The sequence below is a fragment of the Lepisosteus platostomus genome, chromosome 7, assembly GCF_059453375.1.
Source record: "Lepisosteus platostomus isolate fLepPlt1 chromosome 7, fLepPlt1.hap1, whole genome shotgun sequence".
NCBI classification, from domain to species: Eukaryota; Metazoa; Chordata; class Actinopteri; order Semionotiformes; family Lepisosteidae; genus Lepisosteus; species Lepisosteus platostomus.
Window position 1 is genome coordinate 46,385,280 of NC_142617.1, and position 20,180 is coordinate 46,405,459.

The 20,180-nt window shown below is 39.2% G+C and overlaps 1 protein-coding gene across 3 annotated transcripts; it reads left to right on the forward strand.

The window, feature by feature from the left end:
- Positions 1–1,264: 1,264 nt before the first annotated feature.
- Positions 1,265–19,786, forward strand: hdgfl3 (HDGF like 3). Of its 3 annotated transcripts, none has more exons than XM_088640764.1 (6): positions 1,265–1,765; positions 9,646–9,722; positions 11,117–11,255; positions 11,610–11,771; positions 16,164–16,341; positions 18,597–19,786. In XM_088640764.1, exons 1-5 carry the CDS (start codon positions 1,682–1,684, stop codon positions 16,326–16,328), a joined length of 627 nt encoding a protein of 208 aa, XP_088496890.1. In that variant the 5' UTR covers positions 1,265–1,681; the 3' UTR covers positions 16,329–16,341; positions 18,597–19,786. The 3 variants fall into 3 exon arrangements, with proteins under 3 accessions (XP_088496890.1, XP_088496889.1, XP_088496891.1); XM_088640763.1 differs by having other exon boundaries at positions 1,269–1,765; positions 16,161–16,341; XM_088640765.1 differs by having other exon boundaries at positions 1,269–1,765; positions 16,161–16,307.
- Positions 19,787–20,180: the final 394 nt, after the last annotated feature.

A 20,180-nucleotide genomic window follows, 5' to 3' on the forward strand; every position in this document is an offset into this window, starting at 1 on the left:
TGCTATGCTGTACGCTTTCATTTTGACCCAGATCTGTGTGAAGTTGTTATTTTTCTGCTGATGTCCTTTAAAAACTTTATTTTGGGACCATGGCTGACTTCACCTCTACATTCCTGATGCTGCCCAGGTCAAAGCCTGAAACTATGGTGGTTTGCTAAAATTACTGGATTGGTTAACCCACAGTAATTGAGATTGGTTAGCTGGAAGACACGGAAGTGGACCTTGAGATGGACTGGAAGCTGGAGTTAGCCTGTTACTCAGAAGATGTCAACAAATATGGACCTCTACAGGACTGTGTTGAAGGGAGAAATTTTTAGAAAAAAGCATCTTTTTACTCTTTAGTGCCAGCTTTCTGTCACTAGAGTCCAGCCTTACATACAGTACTCACTGACACTTCACAGTGGAGAACTTTATAATGTGCTGAGCCTACAGTATCCCATGGTAATTTGATCAATATCCTAGCTTGAAACTAAAATCCACTTTGCCTCCACATTCCTGAGGGTTCTTCACTTCATGTGTCACACAAACTTCTCAGATATTCGAAGTACTAGGTGTTTGAGACCTGAACTGTTTCCTGGGCACAGTGACCAGAGCAAAGACTTTCACAGAAACATGTTTTTTTTCCTATTCCTGACATGTTTTTGATACAGAAGCCTAACTTTTAAACTCTAATGCATGCATCCTGTAATATTTTATTTTCTTATTTATACATTAATATACCCTACAGCTTCCACTTGTATGTGTCATTTTTTCATGCTGAAACCATAATCAGAATACCCAACATTCACAGTTTCCATTTTCTTCTCATCTTAACTCACAGGAAATGACAACTCAGACTATTGTTTAACATTTTTGCAATTTCAGGCTCTAATATTTATCCTCTTATACCTGCCGTGCAACCGCAGAAGAAATATGAGCTGCAATTACTTGCAGATAAAATATATCAATAAACACATCTTTATTTTAATTCATGCACAAATTATAAAATAACACTTTTTAAAGTTAAACTTAAATTGATTGTTAAAACCAGATGTTTGCAAAATGGCATTTGTTGCTTTTTTCTTATTGTGCGCTGTTTTACACCTCTCATTTTAAAATAAAATTTTGTAACACGTGATTAGCTTTTCTTTAAATGTTGAACAGCCTTCTCTTAAATATAACCATGAAATATTTCGTTTTTTTTAAATGGGTCTTTTTCTACATAAAAAATAATCCGAGCAACTACAAAATAAAGGATAGTGAAAGTAAAAGTCAAATGTTTAAGGTCCCTGCCCGAAGAATAATTCTGAAAAAGAATCCATATTTTCTGTGTTCGGCAGACGTTCTGCGTTTCAAATGAATCTGGAAAGAATGAGAGGACCGCTTTAGCTTTCTCGTTCACACTGTGGCAAAACATCAAAGCCTATGAGGACAACGTTTACTGCTTTAGACTGCGATTGTATTCTAGTTGCGTATTTATATAGTTCTATCTGTTCATTTTAGTGTTGGTAAAATAAGAAGAAAGGGAAATTTCTCGGGCCCTTTCGTTCTTTTATTTATTTATTTCCATTTTTTTTTAAAAGGCTGCAGTCAAGCTATCAAAACACTGGTACGCGATCATTTTCATCTAATTTTTTTGGTGACTGTTAAAAATAAATTTTAAAAATATATACAGATACTGTATATAAATATATTTTAAAACATGGCTCGTCCCCGGCCTCGGGAGTACAAAGCCGGAGATCTGGTTTTTGCTAAAATGAAAGGATACCCACACTGGCCAGCGAGGGTGAGTATGTGATATAGCCGGGGCTGAGAAGCAGGGAGGCGGGGTTGCTTGGGACAATACAGCCGGTGGAGGCAGCGGGATGCTGCTGTTGTGCTCGCATCGCGTTTTCTCCCCTGCTTCTGCTTCTCCGAACAAAAAATGCGCTTGGTTATTCTACCGTTCATTTCGAGGTTTATTCATTTTATGGCTGTAGTGTGTTAAAACCACAGCGTGTGTATGAAAAGGTAACCCGGTGTTGTTGTTTTTCGCTTTTTTTTCTGTGCTGATGGTGTATATGCAGTGAACATTTCAGCTGCGCCAAAGGCATCATTGAGCTCTTCTCCATCTTACCTTAGTTGCTGGAAAGCACGCTTCTGCTAACTTTCTTGGGTTAAAAAGGGAAACCATTTTAGAACCACGGGGATGTTTAAGGTCTGTAGTAGAGGAGGTTAATCAAAACCTGACACTGCTTTTAAATGTGTTTTAAAGCAAACAGCGAATTAAGTGACAAAACATCTTGATCCCGAGAGTTATTGACAAGAACTGTAACTGCACACCGGGATGGTGGGGCTCCTTCCTTAGGCGAGAATTGACCTGGCAATGGTTGTTGTGGTACAGGGCAGCAGTCAAACCTCTGTCCAAGGCCTTTATATTAGGACGTAAAATATGACAACATATAGAGTGCAAGTAAAGACCCCCCTCCCCTCCCCCTCCCAAATAGAACATCGTTCTTAAGAGTTGGCAATCTGTACAGCCCCATGATGTTATAAATACAAAATAATTCACGCGACTCTTGCGTGCTTATTTGTAAAAAGATGATGACACATAACGCACTGAACAGGACTTTCCGAGTGCTGTAAACATTAGGGGGCTTTTCCACAGCTTTAGATTCATGTGCAGAACAATCGTGATTATGTTTGCTTATGCAAAACAGCAAAGCAATTCTCAATTATCTGACAAAATGAAAAGGCAAGTGGTTGATCACTTTCTAAATTATTATGCTACTGTCACAGACTACACTGGAGCAGGTTTCTAGAGCAAATATGGACTTTTTAAAATAAAACTTTGACAAATATTCAGCAGGATGTTTAAGTACTATTTAATTATTAATTAAAAGGATACTGAGCCAGTGACTCAGACTGTGCTTAAGAATATGTGCAACATACTGTACAGCAGGTGTGACAGTGAGCTGGTCAAGATGTGTCTTTTTACACACAGGTTTGTTTATGCACTTGGGAGTCTTGGTTGAGGAAGGTGGCACTGGAATCATATCAAGACGGATTTTGTTGATGATGTTTGTGAAAAAGATCTGTGTGACTGTAAAATAGCTCTCTGTCCTTTGCCTTTGCCTTTTCTGAGTTGTTAAAGGTTCACACTAACCTTAATGTCTTTGAGGGCTGATATTTCATTAGCACTGAGCTCAGAAAGCAACAGACGGGTATTGGAATCTGTTTTACTCTTTTCCAGTTGTGGTGGAGTTCACCACTGATAACTTTATTGAATAATGATGTTTTCATTTTTAATATGGCTTATCTAAACTTTGTACAGATTGAGTTTGAAGTTGATTTCTCATTGTATTTATTTGTTGTCAGCCTTTACTCTACCTGAAAGAGAACCTTAGTCTGTTTATTGTGATGAATCATCAAGCACAATGGGAAAAAAAGAAGATCTAAAACTTAGTGAGTCATTTATATAGTTTTTATATAGTTTTTAATCACTGAACACTGTTCCCTTTAACAAAAGGTTTCTACACTAAGATCACTGTTAACACTGGTGTATTACCCGTCTCTGTTACAGCAATGGTCTTTGAGGGAATCATATGGTTTCTGTGATCCCATTGTTGGTTGGAGTACTTGTATATCATGTACAGTATGGACATAGAATTGTTGTTTGTTTTCTGTGACAGGACAATCACAGGTTACAGCATTCTTCCCATTATCTATGGCTATCACAATAACAGTCCCTTTTTAGATAGCAGTAATAACTAGCGCTGAGGTCTTTGCAAAGCTGTGACCAAAGGAAGAGTAACCTGGGTTTTGAAACATCTGCATTAAAACAGTATTACTTCACCAATTGTTCTTGAACACATGCATCCAACGTGGTCACCACATTATAGAAGTAACAAAGAACATATTGCTGTTCTAGAATCAGCTAAGAGAAGAGTAACCAAATAGATTTTTGGTTTTAAGGGAATGTCCTACACTGACAGCCTGAAGGAACTGAACCTTCCTGGTCTTGACCAGAGAAGACTATGATGGAATCAGATCCTAGTATTCCATATCCTCAAAGGCACTGACAGCCACGACCCAGTGGACTTCTTCAAGATCAGTGATCTTGTCCCTTTTGAAGCTGTTCTTCTTTTCTTTTTCAAAATCAGATTGTTTCTTCAGCGGTCTTGCCAGACTGGTGGGTAGCACAGGACCCTGGAATCAAGGTTGCGTCATTTCTTTGAAATCTTTTTTCTCCTGTACGAAAAGTTACAAAAGCAGCCTTTCTACCTGGAAAAGCTGAGAAACGTTTAGGTCTGCTCACCTTTATGATTCCTTTTTCTGCCCCAGTCTGGGATAGTCTACTACAGTGGACCAGCTTCCTCTGAAACCTGCGTCATTAACCCTTCCTCTGCCTTACACTGAGAACAGAAGAGCTGCCAATTCAAACACAGAAAATACAACTGTTTGTAAGGACATCATAGTATTGCTGGTGAACTGGCAGCTGTAGCCCCCAACGAGCTTGTGGCCCAACTGAGACTGTATCTAGCAGACATTCATCTCTTTTCTAATCTCTTTATCCAATACAGGGTCACAGGGGACCTGGTGCCTGAGCTGGTGCCTAACCCGGCAAGCAGCGGGCACAAGAGAGAGTACACTCTGAATTTGTCACCAGTCCATCACGAACATAGACACGCACAGTCTCACACCAGGGCCAGTTTTCCAAGAAGCCAATTAACTGACCCGAATGTTTTTGGGCTTTGGGAGGAAACCCATGTGAACACAAGGGAGAACGTACAAACTCCAAGCTGGTAGCAACAGCAGGTCTAGAATTGAACCCAAGGACCCAGCACTGTGAGGTGCCCTCTAGCAGTCTTGTATATAGACTATACTGTTTACTGTATATAGACTATACTGTCTAGACTGTAGCAGTCTTCAGGAACGGTTACACTTTGCAAGCTTTGTTTTTTAGCAGATGAGTTATCAATTTCTTAAACATTAATCCCAGAGAAAAAAAATTACAATTATGTCAATATAGAAATGTATCTGGAAAAACGTATCCTTATTAAATAACAAACCAGGAGTTTTGTTGTACAATTGTTCAATTTCAATTGAAGAAGATCTCCTTAATACACTTTCACAGAAGCGTGGCAATTAGTGCTTTGCAACTTCTTTAAAGAATAGTATTAATGAATCATGTTAATAAACAGCTTTCTTGTTCTTTTCAGACCGTCCTGAGTCTCATCAGAATTGAATGTGTTGTGTACGTAAGGTTTTGTAACGGAGAATCAGGGATCAGGATGTGTTCAATTGCTGTTGACTTAATCAGTCCATACTCATTACAGGACCCTCATTATATTCTTTCCCACAGCTCATCATAAAGAGGGGACTGGTGTTATTACTGTTGACCTCTGTTTAAATTGCCTGTTGAGAGGCAGTTTCTCATTGCTCAATGTGCCTACTCCCTTTCTCTATGGCACTCTTAGACTGTAAGTGATTAACTGGTATAAAGAAAACATTTTCTCAAGGGTGAATATATATATTTAGCATCAGGTTTGGGAAAGGTTTGCAGTTTAGATTGCATTTCCATAGCCACTCTTGTAACAGTTGCTTTCATTATTCTGCATTATTCTAGGTACTGTATATAGCTCAATGAAATACAAGAAAGTTTTAAACCAAACATTCTTGAGGCAATTTCTGAAAGTCCTAAATCCTGATTTCCAGATTAATCATGGATATTCAGTATTTTCTTATTATTTTAATTTTCTTTTTTGCCACTGAGCATTGTGCATCAGCCATCCAAAAGGCAGCAGCCAGAAGCCATCAGTAAATGGCCTTATAAAACACTGTGATTATCAAATTGTTAGTGATTAACATATACTCCCCCTTTTTCAACACGTGTGTACTGACTGTCACTTTGATGTTCAACATGAGTCAAGGTTACCATGCAAAAAAAGAGTCTGGATTGTTCAACAGACTGTATGGATGGACAATCCATTTAGTTGGTCATTATAGGCAGTTCACTGCATAAGGTGTTTTAAGATGTCCTGCAGCTCTGATCCACAGAAAGATTCACCATAATGTGCTACTGTATGTCTTGAGCATCTTAAGTTTCTGGTGTGGAGATATCCCTTTATTTATTGCTACAGCAGACAGTCAATAGTTTATCGATATCCAAAAGTGCATTTTTGCTGGAAAACATCAGAACAATTTGAGTTCATGGGAAATTCAGAGAATATTCGCCCATATGTAATGTTTAGCATTACTGGTTATAACTTACAGTCTTATGTGAGCACATCGTTAATCCAGTGTCCTTTTCTTATCCATACAGTATGTCATCAAAACCACAGTGCACATATCCCTCACCCTACGAGCACAATTGGGTTCAAAATTTGAATTCCCATTAAAATACATGGAAATGTACGTGCATTTTCTGCTTGTCTTTTAGGTCTGCCAAGAATTAGAGCATTTTAGAATACAAGAAAAGTTTTTACTAAGAAGCTGTTCTGTGTTTAATGTGTGGAAGAGACAGGAATGACTCATTGTAAAGACTAATTATTAAATTAATACAAAAGAGCGCACATCTGTGCTACAGTTCAGTATATACAGCACACTTTACACTGACCTCATGATAACCTCGCAGATAAAATTAAACGAGCAAAAACGTAATTTCTTTTTTTAAGATGTGCATTCAGGTTAAGCTTTAGCTGTAGAATTCCTACTTAATAACTCCTGGTTCTGTTTTATTTACAAGCCCTTCTACAGCATGGCATAATAGTGTCGCATACAGTATATACTGTACCAACGTTATATACCAAAGTACAGGAACACCAGGAAACAATAAATATAATCACAAGTCAGAGCGTGTACAAAAAAAGTACAATACAGTGAAGTACAGTAATGGTAATACAGAAAGTGCATTGCAGTTCTGCACAGTGAGAAATAAAAAAATAAATGTGTGATTGAAGCAGTATTTTATTTGCAGGCATATACAGGTAGTGTACATGCAGAGCGGTAGTGTAGACACCCTGTTGGTGCAAATTCCATGCTTGCAAAGAATAAGTGCAATAGTTCAATAACATGACAAGCTGAGAGTGAAATCCAGTCAATGCAAGGCAGTGTCAAAGGTACTGAAGGATGTAGTTGAGAGCTGAGAGATCACTGGTGCCGTCTTAACTGATGAGTCTAGAAGAGACGCAAAAAAAGTGGTCAGGGACTAAGCAGGCCTTCCTAATTAACTTTTGCAATTTTCTAATTAATTTTTATGACTTCCTAATCAACGTTTACACAGAAAACTAAGATTGTACTCAGTCTGTGAAGGATCAGCTACCTGAGCTGCAGGTGGTGGACAAAAAAGTGAAGCATTTGGGTTTCAATTCAGGAGGAACACCAAGTATATTGAAATTAAGGGCTTCTACACAGATGTGGCTCATTCATGAATTGAGCAAAATGGATCCCAGCATGTGTAGGGTCATGAATGAAAGCTCTGCAAAGGAAGAAGTAAAGCTTTCCATGCTGAAAAGCGAAGAAAAGAAACAATGTTCTTTGGGCTCCACAGCTAGGAATAAACCTTTGCTGGTTCCTTTGCAGCCAACATATGCTGACGCAGCCACCTACTTAAACTACTATGAAAGTCTGGGCAGGCTGGGTTCCATATAATTTTGGATAGCACGGCTGTAAGAGGAGACCCCCAGAAATGTTGAAAGAGGGGTGATAGTTGAGGAGCATTTGGTAGGAGCTTTAGGGATTTAGAGAGCCCAGCTTGCTGGTTTCATGAGCAGCAGATTCTGACGTCAGCATGGAACTCTGGGGGACAGGTATCCTCCGCAAAGGGGCTCGGTGGAAGAAAGCACATATTCCACGCTGGCGAAATCTGTGCATTGATTTGAACTGTGAGGCAAAACAGGGAAGCAGCTGCAATTTTCAGCCTGGAACTGGAGCTGCCATCAAAGACAGTTCACCAAGTTCTCCACAGAGTGGGGTACTATAGTTGGGTTGCACAATCCAAACAGCTCATCACACCTGGCCATGCATGTCTGCAAGTCCAGTGGTGGAATAGCACGGGCTGTATACTAAAAGCAGTGGAATAATGTGATAAGGTTAGATGAATCATCCTTCTCCGTGTTCTCGACAAACAGAGAAGTATACATGTAATGCCAGCCTAAAAACCTCAACAGCCCTGAGTGTGCGATACCAATATAGAAGGGTTCTCTTGGTGCCACTGGCACTTAATTGCTTGTTCTCCTGCCATGCTTTCGATGAGCCCATTTCCTTTGAAGGCAAGAGCGAGGCTTATCACGACTTGATGGTGCTGAGTGATCATCTTCACCCCATCTTGGAGCATTTCTTTCCTGCTGGGAGGGGTGTCTTCCAGAATGGCATTGCTCCCATCCACAGAGCACATGTGGTCACCAGATGGTTTGATGAGCCTGACACTGGTGATAGCCACATGCCAGGGCCTTCTCAATCAGCAGGTTCAATCCCAATTGACCATTTGAGCATGCGATAGTCTGGAATGATAACTTCAGGTATCAGTTTCAGCTCCACCATCTCCAAATTTCAGACACTGGTAGACTCCATGTCACAACCCACGCAGGCTGTATTGACTGCACATGGTGGTCCAGTGCCCTGTTAAGTGTGTTTGCTGTCCTGTGTTTTTTCTGTTATCCCTATATGCAATAGATCTGCTAGTGTTTTATTGCTGCCAGCATTAGACTAAACCAGGGGATTCCCAGCTATTATTAAACACAGAACACTATTTTCTGCAGATACATTATCAGCTTTGTATTGCATACTGTATGTACTGTATTGATTTTAATTATAGTGGAACTATGTACTTTGCTGTTAAGTACAGACAGATATATTCAGGTCCATTTTAATTAGAATTTAATATTTGTTGAATAGATTTGAATTGATGCTTATGCTGTGAATTATCATATTAACTGCACAACAGGATAAGTACAGTACCTTTCTTACAGAGGAGAAATTTCCATTTTGATGTGATTTTAGATGCATTCCAGATGAGCTAATCATACCACTTGAGGTTTTTTTCATTTTCTTCTTTCTTAATATGTATACATTGTCATTTTATTTAAAAAAACAGATCTAAGGCAGAATGTGTCCATATTGGAAAGTTGTGTAGCAGTTTACCTCACGTAACACAATGAGCAATGTGGCTGGAGAGACATCTGTGAGACATCACTTTCTTTAACCCTTACTTCAAACCCTCACCACACCGAAGGAAGTAAATTCAAAATCACTGAAGAACAGACTAAAGATTTTTTTCTAGTTGGAAAGTCTTAAACTGCCATACAGCTAGTGCATTGTCAGCAATAAACTGAAAAGGACAGAATAGAAAAATGGCTGGCACTTAATTGCTTGCAGTTTTTGATAAATGTTTGGCAAGCAATACGGTGATTAATAATGGTGCAGTCTTGCTTAAAAGCCATGCCCTCCACAATCCCTTACATGTGTTTCTGAAAGTCAGGTGAATAATTCTGTAGTTGAACCAAGAATGCTACAATACCACAGGTGGGAAAAAAACTGACATCTCTTTTGGATGCAACTGGAAGGCAAAGGGTTAAACAGAATCAGAATATATTTCATCCCTTAGCTGCAGAGACTTTTTTTCCCCATTTTGACTGTACAGATGACATATTGCAGGCTTTTAACTCTCTCTGATTTGTTCAACAGATCGATGAACTACCGGAAGGTGCTGTAAAGCCACCTGCAAATAAATACCCCATTTTCTTCTTTGGGACTCATGAAACGTATGTATACATACCTGATACTTTTCACATGGGATCTAAACTAGACCTAAAAAAAATTGTTGCTCCACAGTCATACTTTAGTGGCACAGATAGTGTTCCTGTGTCTATTGCAGTTTTTCTAGACTTTGAAAATGATGATTGAGTGTTGATTAGTTTTGGTGCCTGTAAATCATGAAGTTTCCTGTTGGCATATGAAAAGACAAGTTTCAAGAGAGAAACTGATAATTCCTAGGGTTGACGTGTTCTTGTTTTTCATGCTGGAATTTGTATTAGTTTCACACTGAAGCTGACTACAGATTTTCGGGTTGTATAGCAGAATTATCTCTTGTGATTGCTAATAAATGTATTTCATATGATGCAGTCTAAAATGTACACATCTATACTAGTTCCAGTATGATCTTTTGAATTCATTTTTCATATAGAGTGCTTGGACCATCCAGTTAATTTGCATAAGTCTTACAAATACTTGTCATACAAAATGCATAGCTGAAGGTCTATGGATTGTTTTATTTGGTTGTTACAAATAACACTTGTGATACACCCAAGGACAAGGTGATATAACAGGATCTTTAAAATAGAGGCTTCTAGTTAAAAAAAAACACACAGACACAGCCAAGATACAAAGATACAAAACCAGTGTGGGAGAACAAACCAAAAACAAAACCTAAGCTCCTCTTTCAGCTACTCATACACTTGCAACATACCTTTTTAATAATACACCTGAAGAAGGCTCCACGGCCGAAACGTTGTGTTCTCTTTCTTCTTTTTTTCAGCATGGAATAAACCTATTACTTGTTGCTTTGCAGCCTACGCATGCTGACGCAGCTACCCACCTGAACTACTACCTTTTTAATAATAGCTTGGCAGCTAACCTGCTTACTGGAGTTCACAATAACATCTCTCTCTGAAATATAAAACAGCTTCTAAAGTTCCTTGCAAAACTCACTTCCATATGTCTGAGCATCATTCGTTGCTCACATTGTTCTCCCCCTGGTGCCATATAGAACAGTAAATCTGTCCTCTACCACCAGGCAGCAGTTGTGCAGTAAATAAAGAAGCCTCCTCTTCCTGGTTTTTAAATCATCAGCCAATTGTCATCTTCCAAATGGTCAGGTGACTTGAGGGTGGCAGGACATTCCCCGAACAGCTTTCTGGGGAATGTAGTTCAATCAAAAACTTCCATTTTGACTGACGTTGCCTTCCCCTCACAAACTGCATTGGTGAACTCGGATTAGCTTTGGAACAATAGCAAATTAAAGTAGAAGATTTGTATGAAAAGAAGCAGAATATTTCAAACACTTTTGAAATATGTGTTTACTGAATTGTCTGTGTTGTTTTGTGCTTAACACACAGTAGTGTCTGGGCTCTACTTGTGCATTATTCTCCTATTACAGTGCATTTCTCAGTCCAAAGGATCTTTTTCCATACAAGGAGTACAAAGACAAGTTCGGAAAGTCAAATAAGAGGAAAGGATTTAACGAAGGCCTGTGGGAAATCGAGAACAATCCTGGGGTCAAGTTTACTGGTTATCAGGTGGGGCCACATTTCTCAAAGCAATTTCAGCTCTTCTTTATGATGTGGGACGGACGTTCTGTGATGAAGGAAAAAAGGTCTCCTGCTTCTTTTATTTGAAGTTATTAAAATTGTTTTATAATATTCATCTTCCTTTTTTTCTTTTCTAAAATAAATTTTACTCTAGATAGCTTTTGAGAGCAATCCAAATGGATGAGTTTGTTGGTTGTTTTTGTATTTTGTTCTCTGCGTTCTTCCATGTCTTATGTCCCTGACTGGCTGTGATGCTGGGATCAGTGTAACGGATTTCCAGATGTATAGTGCTCCTTGTTTGTAAACACGCACATGGTGTTGTGCATCCCTTCCCTCTTGCAGGCCATACAGCAACAGAGCTCCTCGGAGACTGAAGGGGAAGGTGGGAACACCGCTGACGCCAGCAGTGAGGGGGAGGAGGGCGACTCGATAGAGGAGGATGGGAAGGGCAAGAGGAAGGGCGACAAGGCTGGCTCCAAACGGAAAAAGACAGCATCTTCCAAGGTAAAACCAGAGGCAGAGGCGTGCTTTACAGATGTCTCGCTGCATGTCTTTGGAAATATTCTGTGGAGTTTATCACACGTTTGAAAGGAAGGTTAATCCCAATCACACCTACTTCCTCTCTCCTACTTATTTATGTCTTGCACCCAGGGCTTCCCTTTGTTTATCTGTCTCATACCTCTCCTGCCGGTACCAACAACACCCTTGCAGCAGCTCCCCAGCTCATTCCGTCTGAAAGTCCCGAGGGTTTCAGTCCGCCTTGTCCTTACAGTCAGGCTGCCATTCTCTCAGCTGGAGCTAGTTACTCCAAATAACGTCTGCTACGTTCATCTCTCTGTCACGTTCATTCGGATCTATCCCAACTACTGAAATGCATGCTATATGGCAGCTTGAGAGGTCGCACAGTAAAATCCAGGGATTCCTGCTGAGGTACAGGGTGGGTAATGCAGGAGCCCACAAATAAATATAGAATACAGGCCCAAATAGACAGTGATGTCAGATGAAGAACAGGAGGGAATGACTTCCCCTACTGAAGAGAATAATAGACCCCTCTGGGGTCAGCAGAGAAACCAAAGAACGTTTGCAGCATCGAGATCAAAACATGGTTATGCACGGGACAGTCAGCTAACAGAACAGCTGAGGGCCTCTGGTAGCCAGAGGGCTGCTGTCACTGTTCCAGGTCACCTGTCATGCGGTTTGTCACACAGCAGCTCATCTCACACTGTCACAGCACTTGTGCCCAACTTGTATTGTCAGCTGAGAGCACTGGAAAGTATTCAGACCATTCCAGCAGACGATGTCTTCCCAGAAAATCCTTTTCAAGTGTGTTAGAGTCCAGCTGGCTTTTAACGGTGACAGTCTTAAAGTACTGATAATCTTAAAACACTCCCACACGATGGATCACAATGCAAAATCTTTTTTTTTTGGCATTCTCATGCGATTCTCATGGCACACACACAAATTCCTTTTTATGGTTGCAGCACCAAAGAGAGGAGAGAAAAGGAATGGTCCCAGTCCATAAGGCAAAGTAAAATTATTCCAGTTCAAATTTCCAAAACCCCTTTAGGGTTAGAGAAGTTCCACAGAAGTAGAAAAAAACACACAACATTCACACAACATTCAACACAGAGCGGGGGCAACACCTTTTAACCCAGCGAAGTCTTCCTCATTGTTCCCATGGATACTTCCTTGTTTCAAACACCTCATCTGTAATTATGGCCAGTCGTGTGTGTGGCTCTTTGTGTTGTGTTGGTTGCAGCTTGGCTGCTCAGCATCTCTGGTTTGTCCACATTTTGAATGACCACCAAAAGCTACCTTCAACAGGACAGGTGGCTGAAATTGGGCATACTAACAAGCAAAGCGATTAAAGACAAGCTTAAGGGTCTCTGTTTTGTTTTTTTACCCAGGTAATTGGCTTTGGAACTTCAAATCTGTATGTTTTTGTGGAAGCTGTCCATTTCAATATGGTCACTATAGTAAAAGCACTTTTGTATGTACTGGAAAATCACAGAACATGAACTTTGTAGAAGTGTTGTAGATACTGTACATAATTACATAATTGCATTAAATTAAATTAAGTTTGTAAGAAAATAGGAAATTTACCTCTTGTTCATTTGACTTATTACCCCTGTATTTTTAACATCTTTATTAGAGTGTTCTGCCACACAATACAAATATTGACTGTAAATATCTTTTTGTGGGGCAAATGTTTAAATATAAACTAGTTTGTGACATAAAGGTGATGTAATTATGTCCTGAAAGTTAACTGCCATAGTAAATGTTGTCCTGAAATAGGTCAATTCCTGTACTAATTAATGCAGATGCAGTTTCAACTTTGATATTCCGCTGAGTCCTGTGCATTAATCAAAAATGCAAGTTTTTCTTTTTCCTTGTTGTCTGTGATATTTTTGGTTTTACTAACAGGACCGAGGCTTTCATCTTAAAAGAATTTGTCTTGCCAAGTTCATACACAAACATAAATCATTAAAACCGCAGTGGAAGCATGTGTATTGAATTGAAAGTTGAGGCAGTTCGTTGTCACATCTGGTACTGCTGATTAAATTTGGCACACAGATAGGCAGACATTATGAAGCAATTGCAGGAAATTATTTGCTTTAGCCTTTAATTTTTCTGTAGAGCTAAGAATAATGAGCTTTGTGCTCAGTGTTTTTCAAACCCCTGTTCCTAGCCATACAATATATAATTGTTGGACTAATAATGATATTACTAACTTTTAGTGTATTACTGCTAATTGTTCCACTTGCTGGCAGTAATAAATCATATTCAACTACAGTACAGTACCTGTTATTTGTGTTTCAGTTCAAAGTAAGGTAACAGAAAGCAAGCCATGATAAGATTTTTTTAAAAAGCCAAAGGGCAGTTTACTTAGGCTTCGATTATACAGGTGTGCCTGTTATTATGAAGGCTGAAATTCTATATGCCAACAGTACCCTTTAAGTGAAAGATGAAAGAGTTTCCATGTAAGTCGCTGTGTTTGTCTCCAGTGGAATAACAAGGAGAAGAGAAACTTGTGCCAGGGAGTACTGCAGGTAGGTGAAATGATTTGAATGAGGCGACACCCCAGCTCCAAAATGAAACAAACCGAACCGGGAGTGGGGGGTGATTCTCAGACCTTTTTCTCTCCTGAGAACTTGCTTAGCAACCACTGTTGCTTGGCAACTGTGCTGTGTTAAATTCTCGCATTTTCCAGGGACTGACTTGGTAGAAGTAGACACTTCTGTCTTAAAAGCGGGACAGTTTACAGTAGCATCCTCTTCTTTGGTGTAGTTCAGATGTCTTTTTTGTGTTTTGCATAGGAACCGACTTTTCCCCCTGCAGTTTCCTGTAGAAGGGACTTCCAGATGTAATTAATTTCTGTAATCTGGGCTTGATTTGAAATTTACTATATAATGCTTGATTAGCAGATAGCTTTGAGACATGCCTCTTTATTAAAGAAATAAGTCACTTCCTCCCTTTTATGCCGGTCGGGTTTGAATTCAGGATGTCTTTCTGTTGTCTTGTTGACAGTAGGGAGCAGGTGGGAGTGCTCATGGAATGCAGAACTGCTATGACTGGCAAGCTGTGAATGTGACAGGGTTATTTCCATATTATTTATCGAGTAAACAAAGTGTTAGGATTATGAAAATGCCAGTAGAAATACAAACACACAAAAAAACGTGTAACCTTTTTTATTTTAATTTTCATTTCGTTCCTAAACTTCTCCAAAAAGATGAACACTGAGCACCATATCAAAATTTTACGCATCCAACATTTATGCTTTTATTTAGGTCAAATTTAGATCATTATAAGAAGTTTTCCCCTCCCTTCCCAGGCTGGGCTATAATCGGACCCCTGCCAGACATTCATGTATTCTGTCCAGATATCCAAAGTGGCATCACTGGGTTTATATAGTCTGGCACTGGAGAGCTCTAGCGTCGTTATGTCCCTGAAGTATCATTTCCGTATCAGAAGGCCATGAGGAGAGAGACAATGCTCTGTTATCAGTTTCTTTGCCGCAGTCAAACCAGAGAGCAGTTGACACTGCTTTAACTGAAGTTGTGAGTAAACATTAAGCAGTATCACAGCTGGTTCCACTGGTGTGATTCTTCCAACTGTTCCCAACAGAATGTATATCAGGTGACCCTAAAAACGACTGACCTATGTGCATTCCTAAAACGTGTGCTTGAATGTACCACCTGTGCTGAGAGTTAAGAGCTTGCATAGAGGGTCTGGGGCAACTCCCATCCCATATCTTTTGCAAGATGTCCAGTAGGGTCTATGACATAATTGACAATGAATGGGTTGTGGTGGTTAGGATTTTTAGAAGTATTTAATAGTTTGTCCCAAATTACAATCTAACCCTTTTACTAAATTCAGATCTTTTCCCTGCAGTTTTAGTAAATTCAGTGGTGTACTGTACATGAAGCTTTAAGCAGGTCTGAATATTTAGTGGAGACCTGCCCCTTAGAGGAACTGCCCAAGACCCAGTCCTCTATGGGATGTACTGTAAGTTTGGATCCCCAGGAAACTCAATAAGCTTCAAAAGCAGAGAAAGATGGGCCTTGTATTGTAATATGTGACATTAGTCCCTGGAAGTTGATAAGTCTGCCCTTACTGTATACTGTATGTCTTTAAGGATATTAACATTTATTTGTTATTAATGAAAATACTTTAAATAGCTGTGTAACTATCCCTGAAAGAGGAGTGCTGCTGGTAGACTTTCTCCTAAGGAATCAAGGGCTTTTTTCCAATCAAGTACAGTGTTCTCATATCAAATACCCGACGCCCACTTGCATGGTGGGTAGGGCGATGATACAGGACTAGAGCTCTACCATTTTGCTCTTAGAGAGACACTTGTAGGGTGTGCGGTTAAGCTGTGCTGTGTTTCCCCAGAAGTCTTCTAAGCTGTCGAGGAAGTCTTCGGGTGAAGAGGATGTGGATAAAGACAGTAAGGAGGATGAACACAAGAGCAGTTCAGAGGCTGGAGACCCCGACAATGACACACGAAATGCTTCAGAAAGCAAGAAAGCCGGCGAAGGGGTAAATTCTCGGCACATTTAAGTTTGGTTTTGAAGTACGTCTCAATTCTACTTATCTGCTATACATTAAAATGTCCTGCATTTGTAGCATTAAGTAAAGTAGCAGTATTGACAAGACTGACCATTTTAAACTTGCATTAAAAAGCATTTTCAAGCTGTCTGGCTGGACCAATGCTCCCTGCTCAACATTTCAGCTTCACCGAGGGCTTATTGCTTTCCGTAGATATCTTATTAGTATCTTCTTTAGCCTTGGGACACTGCTTTCATGTGTTCAAAAAGTTAAAGTAATGCACTGTATGTAGTTATATTTTTTGTGCATTAAACGTTAAAAAACACTGATCTATTAAATGATACCAATGAAATGCTATCACTGTTTGCTTTATGGTGTCTGTTTCAAGCTGTTAGTATCCTGATAAAATAGAAATGAAGGAAATTTGCTTGTTTCGACAAAGATTATTTGTAATGTGTTACACCTGTCATGCGTTACTGCTACACGTTTAATATCTTGGGTTCTTACACCATTAGTGTTTTTAAAAGAGAATAACGTCTTCAAATCTGGACAGTGTGTCCTGGTGACCTATGCACCTACAGTATGCAAGGTGTAACCGATTGCATTAAAAAATAATTAAATGTAAATCAACTGAGAACAATTTCTAGTTTACAGTGATGACCTGTAGACCATGTATTTTACCTGACCAATGTGACTGAAGTACCTTGCTATAGGGTGCAGTGTCCTACCTGGGATCTGAATGTACACCCTTCCAGTACAATTTCAGAATTCTGAACACCACTGCACACTACTGATACAGCCCCATCACTGCACACTGCTGATACAGCCCCATCACTGCACACTACCGATACAGCCCCATCACTGCACACTACCGATACAGCATCACCACTGCGCACTGCTGATACAGCATCACCACTGCGCACTACTGATACAGCCCCATCACTGCACACTGCTGATACAGCATCACCACTGCGCACTGTTGATACAGCCCCATCACTGCACACTTCTGATACAGCCCCATCACTGCACACTGCTGATACAGCATCACCACTGCGCACTGCTGATACAGCATCACCACTGCACACTACTGATACAGCCCCATCACTGCACACTACTGATACAGCCCCAACACTGCACACTGCTGATACAGCATTACCACTGCACACTGCTGATACAGCATTACCACTGCACACTGCTGATACAGCCCTATCCCTGCACAGTGCTGATACAGCACCACCACAGTGCACAGCTGATACAGCACCATCACTGCTCATAGCTGATACAGCATCACCACTGCACACTGCTGATACAGCACCATCACTGCACACTGCTGATACAGAAACACCACTTTGTTTCCATGAAACTGAAAAAAAACATTGATAAAAGCAGAAACACATTGATAAACAGAGAACTGCTGCAGAGGCATGTACAGTATATAATTTACTACTTCACAGCCCTTCTGAATTACAGCTTGACAGGGGAGACAATCTAAGAACTCTACATAATTTCCATCAGGTGAAGAGTGAATATGGAGTCTAAGTATTTCTTAGTTCTCTCAGACATGGGTTAAGATTCAGGCTCATGTCCTATGTTGTTTGAACATGCACTTTGTTTCCGTGAAACTACAAGAGACAGATAAGGTCATAAACAACAGTGCTGATGGGAATAAGCAGACACTCGGGCTGTGTTCTTGTTCAGATGAGCACTTCATATAGGTTATAACGTCACCTGTAAAGAGAGCATCTCTCTCTGGTGTCACTCAGGATTTACACTGACAGCTTTCTAAACACCCTTAAAAGTAACCATCAGTCCAGTTTTCCTTTAATAAAAAGAACATGACATTTTTGCCCCAAAATGTAGATTTTAAAAAAGGACCAATTCTTTAAACAGCTTATGTACTCAATCATATCCTTTGTATTTTACCACAAGGGGTCAGAAATTGTGTTGGTCAGAAAGGTTTTTTACAATGTGAAAATTGTAAACTGTAAAAAGTAAGCCTAAAGTAATTATATTGTTCATTTTAAACATATATTTACATTTGGTATTAAGGACAATTCAAGTTTTGTTCAGAGATCCAAGCTGTTGCAGAACATTTACATTTCAAAGTATACAGATGTTCTATTGTTTTTTTGATGATACTGCTAGAGTTTTGTTTTAAAAAACTGCATGTAGTTACCAAAAAAGCTTTGTGCCTGTTCTGTGTCTTTCTCCTAGCTTATATTTAAGACAACAGTTTGGTTTTCTTTCTGTAATGTCAATATTTATTTTTATTTTTTCCAGACCTAATAACTCAGCGAAGAACGCTAAATGTTGAGGAAACCCCTTAAGGGAGTCGTTAATTGTGGCTGTCAAGTGTTATTGGAGTTGTGAAATTATCATTGCTTTTCCATTGTCGACAATAGAACCGGCTCGCCCATTAGTAAAAGCTACCTACTTTCATTGCAGTATGTCAAAAGGATCGAATGGTCTTTTTCACATTCAAACTACAACCTCTTCCAAGTTCACTCTTCTGTACCATTACAGTTCCTTAGACTGTGTTAGCATGTGATCACAGCTAACAAGGATGTTGTTTTCTTCTAAAAAGAAAATTTGTAAAAGACTTCCAGAAACACACACAATCCGTATAGTCTGTATTGCTATGTTCAGATCATTTACTTGTATAGTATTAAAAAAAACTGCATTCTGAGACAAAATAGAAAATGGACTATCCTCAAGAACATTGTCTGTAAAACTCTTTCACTGCATTATACATTCATTTGTAAAACAGAATGAAGTAAATTGTAGGATCAGTATAGAAAGCATTGTGCACAAAATTCAGATAACCATTTCAATATTATGATTGTTGTTGATTGCTTAGAATATAGGAGCTTCTGTTCTATGTAAACAGCAGTTCTCTTGCTTTTATAAGGAAAAGTTAAATCTGAATTTTCTGTACATCTGTGGAAGGTTGTTGTTTTTTTCAACTTTAAAAAATGTACCATTTTTGAGACAAACTCTTGGGTCTACTTAAAGCGATCTCATATTTATTTCAGGTCCATTATTCATTGTCTGCTGTTTTTAGGCACACAGGCTGTCTGAAAATTAGTTTTCTCCATTATTTCATTATTTTTTCTTTATACCCTACACTTGGAGAACAAGCTCACAGTGGGCATCTGGACAACAAGCAGAAATTCTGCATTTCCCTCAACACATTTACAGCATTTCCGTATCCAGAAGCATTCCATTAACATTTTCTAAGTTACTTTTGCTTTGCTATTTTTGTCAATAGAAAGGATATATTCTATTTATTTTTTGATGCTATTAAGATGTGGGGAGAAGCTATCTCACTCTTTACGATTTTTTTGTTTTAATCTTTGTTATGCTTGTAATTGGAGATTGTTTTACATATTCAAGGTTTGTAGTTAAGTGTAAAAATGGTTTTTGCTGTTTATGGAAAAGAATTTTACAGAATAAAATAATTGGAATGCAAAGTGCGTTATGATATCCATGTTTTACACAGCAATAGTATCATTTCCCACCTCTGACTTTATTTTATCAAGCATCTGTAAATACTAATTGTTAGGACTTGCAGTTTATTGTAAGTGCATTACTCACATGCTACCTTATTTCCTCAAGATGTTTTCCTTTTTAAACTATGAATGAAATCTGAACTTCCTTGTGTTTTTCGTAAAAAGACGTTACTCACCAATACGTACTGTAGCCTGCCTACAAAAGGAATCTCACTACTCTGGCCTCTGAAAGCTTCTGGAGAAATGCAGAAATTTAAGTCGAAATCTGCCAAAAGCTGATTCACACAGGCGTCACTTAATTTTGCATTATAATTTCAAAAAGACATTGTTTAAAAGGTAAATTTGAATTTTCTGT

What these genes read in the sequence shown, in the direction of transcription:
- hdgfl3 (XM_088640763.1), top strand. Translation starts at nt 1,682, where the DNA reads ATGGCTCGTCCCCGGCCTCGGGAGTACAAAGCCGGAGATCTGGTTTTT. An exon ending in TTCTTTGGGACTCATGAAAC is followed by an intron (nt 9,723 to 11,116) that starts GTATGTATACAT and finishes CTCCTATTACAG; the next exon opens with TGCATTTCTCAGTCCAAAGG. An exon ending in AAAAGACAGCATCTTCCAAG is followed by an intron (nt 11,772 to 16,160) that starts GTAAAACCAGAG and finishes GTGTTTCCCCAG; the next exon opens with AAGTCTTCTAAGCTGTCGAG.